At 38.8% G+C, this 9,125-nt stretch overlaps 2 protein-coding genes across 3 annotated transcripts in view; one reads left to right on the forward strand and one right to left on the reverse strand.

The window, feature by feature from the left end:
* THBS4 (thrombospondin 4) overlaps positions 1-9,125 on the reverse strand; it is a 1,064,342-nt gene that overhangs the window by 85,477 nt on the left and 969,740 nt on the right. The gene's annotated exons all lie outside the window — the stretch shown is intronic.
* LOC100540873 (cyclin-dependent kinase 7) lies at positions 7-9,125 on the forward strand. Of its 2 annotated transcripts, XM_010725498.2 has the most exons (7): positions 7-75; positions 205-264; positions 1,324-1,357; positions 2,978-3,045; positions 5,060-5,128; positions 6,800-6,910; positions 8,587-9,125. In XM_010725498.2, exons 1-7 carry the CDS (start codon positions 16-18, stop codon positions 8,707-8,709), a joined length of 525 nt encoding a protein of 174 aa, XP_010723800.1. In that variant the 5' UTR covers positions 7-15; the 3' UTR covers positions 8,710-9,125. The 2 variants fall into 2 exon arrangements, with proteins under 2 accessions (XP_010723800.1, XP_010723801.1); XM_010725499.2 differs by lacking the exon at positions 6,800-6,910.

A 9,125-nucleotide genomic window follows, 5' to 3' on the forward strand; every position in this document is an offset into this window, starting at 1 on the left:
GTCGCCTTTTCCGCCATGGACGCGCGGGCTCGTGCGAAGCGCTACGAGAAACTGGACTTTCTGGGGGAAGGGCAGGTGAGCGGCTGTTGGGGCCCTCTGAGGGGCGGGGCGGGCTGGGCTGTCCGGCTTAGTGTCCGGGGATGCCGGCTTGGGGCTGCGGGCCGCCCTGCCGATGTGCTCACGCGTGTCTCTCTCTCCCCGTAGTTTGCTACTGTGTATAAGGCAAAGGACAAGACCACGGGGCACATCGTTGCAATCAAAAAGGTGAGTGCCGGAACATCCCCCTGTTGCGTTGTGGAGCACCTTGCCCTGCAACGGTGCTTCTGCAGACAGCTGTCCTGGGTAGTGCGTGAGGAGTCGTTATGTTGGGAAAGAAAACGAAGGTTGTGTAGTCCATGGCTACCTGGCCTTCTCGCTTGTCTGTGCCACGTGGAATGAGGTGGGATTGTTCTGGGCCACGTACACATGGGCCGGACTGAAAGCAACGCCTTCATTTTATTTCTATGGAGGCTGCAGCAGATACGAAGAGCACAGTGACGCTAAATGGCAGAGCACGTTCTAAGCTACCAAAAACTATTTTTCAGCAGAGACACCACCATTAATTAGGCATTTTCACTAGCAGTGAGCAAAAGCCCGTGTGCTGCGCTGACATAAATCTGTACCAGTGGAGCTGACCTGCTCTTGCTGTCACCTGTGCTGAAATGCATCATCTGCTGCCTCACTGTGCTCACACCTGCTGTTTGGTCTCCATATATGTTCAGCAAGTGTCGATGAACTTCAGTAGGTGCCATTTTTTCTGCATGGAGGAGTTCAGCAGCTTCATCTACACTTCCATGTCAGATGTCATTTTGTCAGAGTACCCCTCTTCTGCCATCTGTCGCATGGCAACAACATGGAATGGGAAGGTTCAGCCTCTACTGCCATGCTAGCATCCACCTCTGACATCAGAGGCCAGTGTGATAACATAGGATGCATTACTGCAGAACAGACCTTGTAAAATATTCAATATTGTTAATGTATAGAAGTAACAGCAATTTATTTTTTTTTTAAAGCACTAAAAGAGCAACAGCAAAATAAAACTGGAGAGGCATTTCACCTTTTTTTGTACAACTAATGCATGAGTCTGATTGGATGGCAGTGGCTACAGCTCTTAATGAGGGTTCAAGGTGTTCATCAGAGATATTTTGTTAAATTTTACTCTTCCTGTAATTGAAAATGTGGTATTAAAACTCAACCTGTATTGGAAAAATAACACCAAAGAATGTACCTGTACCGCTGGGGCCTGTGGCTTGACCTTATGTAATATGAGACATTTATTTTCAGATTAAACTGGGACACCGATCAGAAGCTAAAGATGGTAAGTATTAAAATGAGTTCATGCTATATAAGCTGCTTTTGCTGGTTTTGTTTCAGCAAATTGGGTGATTGATTCCTTCCAAACTTAGGGGGACAGAAAAAATAACATCCAAAATACAGTATTCTCATACTATATGTCTAACTGCGCATAGATGACTTTCAACTTTCTCAGTTTAAGTACAACCCAAACATGAGTGTAGCATAGAATAATGATATTTCTGACACTTAGATGTGCCTCTGTGTCTTAATTGTGCAAGGGTGGTGAGAGTGCTTTTTTGTCCCAGAAAATATCACATGAAAACAGTAGGTAAAAACAAGATTCTAAAAATCTTTTCTTTGTGTGAATTTGCTTATTTTGTTTTGAGTAATTATATTTGTGCAGTAGTTTCTTTTGATCGGGTGCTCTGACCAGCCACATGCATTCAGGCACTGATGTTGCAATTAAAACCCAATAATCTTGGTCTTTGCTTTTTGCTTATTTGGTGCAATAGAATGCAGTCATGTGCATAGCTGCTGTCCTTCAGGGATCCTGCACTAGGTTACCAAATTCTTGTGAAAATTCTTCAGTTGCATTCTAAGGAAGAACTAGATATCCCAGAGTCTTCCAGTTATGTCAACTGCCACAGAACTGTGATTCACCTGGTCTTCACTAGACCAATGTCCTTTAAGGACAGTCATCATTTTTGGCCTGCAGCCATACTTTAAAAAAAGAAAAGTGATCGTGTCTGATTTCCTTGTGCTGATCTGGTTGCATACTTGGGATACTTTTTTCTGAATATAGAACATATGCCCACATGAAAGCAGACACTGATTGTTTGTTTCTAAAGAAGGAATTAAAATAGGTGAAATGAGAGTGTAGATTAATCCATCACTGCACCCAAATCTTTGCTAGAATCTTATATGTTGAATGAAAACACTGTGGGGATAACACTTTTTTTTTCAGCACACGTAGTCGAAACTTCTTGCACAATGTAGTGCAGTAGTATTTGTCTGCCAGTAAGTTGTCTGAGCCGTGCATAGCAGCATGTTTTTGAGAGAGGAGTTGTTACCATGTGCAGGGTTTGATGGGATGCAGTATGGATGACCATCGAAGTTCCTGCCCGAGGTTTTTCTTTACGAAATCTGTCTGTTACAGGATTTGTGTTAGGGTGAGCAGGTTTGGGCCACTACTTTTTGTGTTGTAATGCAACTGTAGAAAAGAAATTTTCTTACCTCTTCTATTTGAAATAGCCTTTTTTTTCAAAAATCATGTTCGCTGTGCTTCCATTTGGAAATGATCAGTGTAGAACTGAAATTTCCAGGTTGTAACTTTACTTTAAAACAAAATCAAAACTTGCTATAACCTAGAAACTGTTTTTCTAGGCTTGTTGTAGAACAGACATTTTTAGCCAAAGGGATTTATACGTTGCTTTATAATGTATATCTTCTAATTATTACCTATATTTTGTCTGCAGCAATGTACGTATCTGTGGCAGTCTGTTTGGCTTTAACAAATAGATGAGCAGTGAGGAGAAGGATTGTAATGTTAAATAATCAATGAGCAACAGAATAAGAGGTTTCTTTGCTGGAGCTTAATTTGAAATTTTAATTTTATTTTATTTCATTACTTTTTTCAATATAGGAATCAACAGAACAGCCCTCAGGGAGATAAAGTTGCTACAGGAACTAAGCCATCTGAATGTTATTGGTGTAAGTAAAATGAATCCTACTTCTAAAATCAGTTCCCAAATACTGTTTCAAATTAAAACTAGTTATCAGAAAGCTACTTTATTGCAGATGTTCTTTGCCCAAGGTGAACAGTGAAACAGTTGTTATAGCAAAACATCTGTTTTTTTTAATAAATGCTAAGTCTTTTTATTTTTAAATCCTTTTCCTATTTAGCTCATAGTTATGGAAATTAAAGGTGGGAAGGCTTCTATAAATTTAGATTACCTGATTTTATTTTTTTTTTTAATATTTCAATAATACAAATGCAAATGAATGCAGTGTTAAGTTTACCTGAACTGGCTAGCTGCAGAGGAAAATGGTGGCAGCCAAAAGCAGGCTTTGTAAGTAACAGTGGAGTGGGATTCACATAGTTTATTAGGTTTTATTGCTGCCACTTAAACTCATTGTTGGTTAGTGTGATTCCTGTATTGTTTCAGTCTTACTTAAATTGACTTCTGTCTACAGATACTTAGCAGGAGCTGAAGGTACTTTAAAATTAGCAAATGTAGGTCATTCAAAACTTTGCCATAACCACTAGACCAGATAGGAATTTTCTGGAGTTTTTATTTAGCATTTTGAACTGGACTGGAGGTACAGTGCTATTCTGAACTGTGAACTTAACTTTCAAAGTGGTTACAGTACACAGAGAAGTCTACCTAAACTTGGTTGGTAGGTAAAGTGGAACTGATACTGGGGAGGGAGGAAAAAAAAAAGCAATCACAAAACCATACAAAATGGTGATATGTTTAAATTATGCAGCAGAAGGAAATCTATGTATTTCACACCGAACATAGTGAATCTCTCAAGTTTATTTCCACAGGCATTGCAGAAGCAGATGATATCATCAGTGTGAGAAGGAATTTGGCAAATTTGCAGTCATTCATGAATCCAAGAGGGCAGAAGTTCTATATAACAGTTAAGCTTGGGTAGAGGGTAAGGATGCAAGGTGTGCTTTGGAATATCCGTCAAAGTTAGCACAAACTTGGGATATTGGTGGGTGGTAAGCTGGATGTGAATCAGCAATGTGCCCTCGCAGCCCAGAAAGCCAACTGTATCCTGGGCTGCATTAAAAGAAGTGTGGCCAGCAAGGCGAGGGAGCTGATCCTGCCACTCTACTCTGTGCTTTGCTTGCCTTGAGTATTGCATCCAGATGTGGCGTCGTCAGTACAGGAGAGATGTTGGAGTTTGTCCAGAGGAGAGCCAAAAAAAATGTCCTAGAGATTGAACATTTCTGCTATGAGGACAGGCTGAGAGTGCTGGGGCTGTTCATCCTGGAGAAGAGAAGGTTCTGGGAACACCTGATAGCAGCCTTTCAGTATCTAGAGGGGAGCTGTAAGAAGGAAGGAAGCAGACTCTTCAGTGGTGTCTGTTGTGGTAGGACTACAGGAAGTGGTTTCAGAATAAAAGGGGAGATTTAGATTGGACATAAGGAAATTAATTTGTACAGTGAGGGTGGTAAGGCACTGACCGAAAGAGGTTGCCCAGAGATGTGATGGACGCTCCATCCCTGGAGACGTTCAAGATCAGGCTGAATGGGGCCCTTAGAAACCTCATCTGGTTGTGTGTGTCCCTTTTCCTTGTAGGGGAGGGGGGCTAGGTGATCATTAAGGATCCTTACCACCTCAAACCTCAAACATGATTCTATGAACTCAAGATTTTTAACTCTAGAATGGAGAGGTAGTTGTGTAAAATGTTACCAGATAATGTGGACTTCTTGGCTACTGAGTTAAGAACTGAACTGAGTAATAAGCTTTGTGTTGCAGATTGGAGAACTGCAACAATACTATTTCGTAGGGGTTACTTTAAAGAAAATTAGATTCAAGACAGAACTGTGAGATCAGTTCCATACTTTCCTCTTGATGATCAGTTCTAGGCCGTAGCTAGCCATGTGCCTGTCTGTCCCTGCCAGTTTGCACACGCAAACTAGAGTAGGGTGGAATTTTAGAAAACTGGAATTGAGGGAGTATAGTTCATCATAAGATATTTTGTTTTACAGCTTTTAGATGCATTTGGACACAAATCTAATATTAGCTTGGTGTTTGATTTCATGGAAACAGACCTTGAGGTAAGATGGATTAATATATCTCTTATTTCAGTACTTGAAACGTGTTTTGAAAAACGCATTACTTCTACTGTTTGTTTTTTTTTTTAATTTTCTTTTTTATAAAGGTATCTTTTATTACGTAACTTGATTAAGATTATACCTCTAGAAGAGTTGGAATAGTGTGATAGTTTTTGTGTAATTTCAACTGAAAATACCTTTACTTTTAAGTAATTTCTGTCAGCACTGTTATCAGGAAACAGACCATTTACTATATTAGTTTTCTAGGACTTCAGTCAGAGCACAGAACCACTGATCATAAGCCAGGATCTCAGAATGCAATTGCTAAGTGCAGTAATATAAAACATGCACAAGTAAGTGTGATATTATTAAAGTATGCCAAGTAATGATCTGACTAGAAGTCACATACTCCTAGACCCTTCTTTTAAATTTGACAGTGGTGCTTGCTTGCAGGCCTGACTCTTACAGATGTTTCATTAGTTTGTCTTTTACCAAAATCTTTTTCTCAAATACTTTAGTGCAGATGCTTCATTTTGAAGCACTGCTGAGATTTTGGATGACTCTCATGTCAGATCTGTTTATGCACACATTATACGTACTCTGGAATAAATTAACCCACTGTACGTATGGCATGAGACACTGGAGCTCGCATCTAAAATATTAAAGGAAACCATTGACAAGTTTCCTTAAACCCAGAGGATTGTAAGACTAAAGTTTTGCTTTTCTTTTTTTTTTTGCTCATAGAAGTAATGGGTACACTTTCTAGAGGATTAATTCACTGTTTACTTAGTAACTGTGCAGTGTTTAGAAATCAAGAAGGTACAAGGAGAAATTAAGTACTTAGTAACATAATGCACAGCAGTTATGCAGGTTGTGGTATCATTCAGACACCTTTGTTAGGGACTAAGGCCTGTTGTGATTAGGCACGTGCTGCATACTGGAAATTCTTTAGTTTTAGGCTGTTGCTTTGTAAATCTCAAACAATTTGAATCTTGGGAAATTGTACTAATGAACTGAAAAGTAATATTAAACAATTTTGAGGGAGTAAATTAGAAAATGTTTTTAAGGAGGATGTTCACTTAGAATTTTGATGTTAAAAATTAAACAATGTTGAACAGGTAGGTTTGTTAAAATACAGTGTTGTGGCTATACTTCCCTGTCTTTGTGGGGAAAAAAGAAAACCAATGTGTTAACAAAGATTAGATGCTTAAATTGCACGGAGGACAAATGGACATTTAGGAATATAATTTCTTGTAGTTAATTAATACGTCTGTTATTTTTGTGTACAGCTTCTTTGACTTGTAAGCTTGGATATGTTTGGAATGAAGATAAAATCATGTTTCCTGCAAATGTTCAAAATGTGCTTATGCCAAGTTCACAGTAGACCATCTGGACTCCCTACTCCAGTTCAGATCTCTGGATCAGTATAGGCCAGTGGGGTTTTTTTTGTTTGTTTGTTTTGTTGTTTGTGGATTGTTTTGGTGTTTTTTGAGTTTTGTTTTGTTTTTTGTTTTTAGGAGAAAGGGTGGGAACAGTAGAATATGTATAGCTACTAATTCCAACTTTATCCTAAGGCATAAACTGACTTTTGAGCTGAAAGAACTGGAGTTGAATAATTTTGCATTATAAGCTTTTGTGCTTATCAATCTATCATTATCAATCTAACACTTGCAGGTTATTATAAAGGATACTAGTATTGTGTTAACACAAGCTCACATCAAAGCATATATGCTGATGACACTTCAAGGGTTAGAGTATTTACATCAACAGTGGATTCTACACAGGGTAAGCATGCTCTAAATGCCTTTATTCCCATAACGAATGTCACTTTTGATTGAATTTGAGTCTGAAAAATAACTTTCATTGGTTTGCAATGCATAGGGTTGCACTAGCTGTTGAGAAGTGGCAATTGCAGTACTGGAAATGTTGAGAATTACTGGCATCTATAGTGTAGATGCTTATATGTGTAAATCATTCCAAAACTAATGCTTTCTATTAATTCCCATGGAAACTACAGTGCAAAAAGCACAATAGCTCTGTACAGCAGAGCAAATTCTCTGTTTTTCAACATAGTCACCACCCTTAGCTATGCATTTTAATCAGCGATGAACAAGAGCCTGCATACCATGTTCATAAAAAACAGTGTCAGCAGGCATCACCCACTGTCTCTACTGCGGAAACACACCACCCACCTCTTCTCTTTGTTCACATCCACTGTTTGGTCTCCATAAACATTCAGCAAGTATCAGTGAAAATATCACTGTGTGCCATTTTTTACACATGGAAGAATTCAGTTCTGCAGCTTTGGTTCATCTGCACTTCCATGTCAGATGCTGTCATGTGGCAACAGAATGTAATGGGACATTGGTGAGTAGGTTCAATCTCTACTGCCGTACCACCATCTGCCTTTGACACTGTGGGCCAACATACAAAACAGGAGGTGTTACTTTTTGAGCAGCCCTTGTCAAAGTGTCTCAAGTGATTCATGACTTTGGTTAGAATTGTGATCTAGTCTGGCTTAGATGAAGGTAACTTTCTTCACAGGAGTTTGCATAATGCTCTATTTTGAATTTGTAGTTAATACAGTGGGCTTTTTTTCCACCTGTTGAACACTGCTTGCGCATCTTCAAGCCTTTTTCTGCTCTGCCTCTAACCCAGCAAATCTGCTTGGTGGGCTAGAGATTGGGAAGGGACGCAGCACTTGGGGCAGCTGACCACCCAAGTGGCCCAGAGAAATGCTGTCTGTGGATCAACGGTGTAATAAATAAATAAATAAAAATAAAAAACTGGGATATAAGGAAATATTTTGTCTTCCAAGTTGGCTGTTGCTCAGAGGCTGTTTGGGCATCAGTCTCTGCTCATGAGAGGTGATAAGTGAATTCCTTTGAGTCCCTTGGTTTTGGGGTTTGTTTAGTTTTTTTTATTGTTGTATTTTTGGGCTTTTTTTCCTCCTTTCACCTGTTAAACGCCCTTTATATCAATTTTATCAGTCCATGAATTTTCTTGCTCACCCTGTCTCACTTGGGTGTGAGGAGATGCAAGTAAATGGCTACATGCCTCCTGACTGCGGCCAGCCCATAACACTGTTACTGTATTAAACTATACCAGTCCCATAACCTCTCCAGCTGTCAGAAGAATTAGCGATTATCTTATTCTTTTTTCAGTAGTGCAGTAAGACAGAACTAATGTTCTTTCAGCAAAGCAAAAACCTACCACAAATCTGTGTTTTTGAGCTCTGGAAATTAAATAGCATATTACTCAAATTGAGATGTTTGATTATTTTTTATTTTCATTTATGTGGAAATGATGTCATTTGTTTTCTTCATCACAATGTAAAAACTCAAAGTATACTTAGGAGACTGGGTTTTAGAATACTGTTACTGCACTCTTGCTGGGATGTTCTCTGTATGTCTGTTTTATTAACAATGACAGAATTCCTTCTTTGCTTTCTGTACTGACAGGATCTTAAACCAAATAATTTGCTGTTAGATGAAAATGGTGTTTTGAAATTGGCTGACTTTGGCTTGGCAAAATCTTTTGGAAGCCCAAACAGAATTTACACACACCAAGTAGTAACAAGGTAAGATATTTCCTAGATTGACGGTAGATGTTATGTATTACCTTGTGGAATACACTAAGTTAAAGCAACACACTTCAAGTTTGATTTCTAGCTCAAGTGCTGTGACTTTAGTGGCAAAAGTCTCATAACTGTGCATAAAGAAGACATAATAAAATGCTTTTTAGCATAGTCTTTTTAAGAATGATTAGAATTTGTGTCCCTGGAGGTTGTTCTATGGTATGATATGGTTTTGAAGCACATGAAAATAACATGTATTTACCTATAAATCAAGCTTTCAGAGAGACAATTGTTATTTGCTGCTAATCATGAACCCACCAGTCTTTTGTAGTGAGGCACGTAAACTATTGTGATACAAAAGCTCAATTCAGTTAAGTTATTAATGTCATTTCTGATGTGCGTGCTTAAGACATGTACTCTTAA

The sequence above is a fragment of the Meleagris gallopavo genome, chromosome Z (assembly GCF_000146605.3).
Source record: "Meleagris gallopavo isolate NT-WF06-2002-E0010 breed Aviagen turkey brand Nicholas breeding stock chromosome Z, Turkey_5.1, whole genome shotgun sequence".
NCBI lineage: Eukaryota > Metazoa > Chordata > Aves > Galliformes > Phasianidae > Meleagris > Meleagris gallopavo.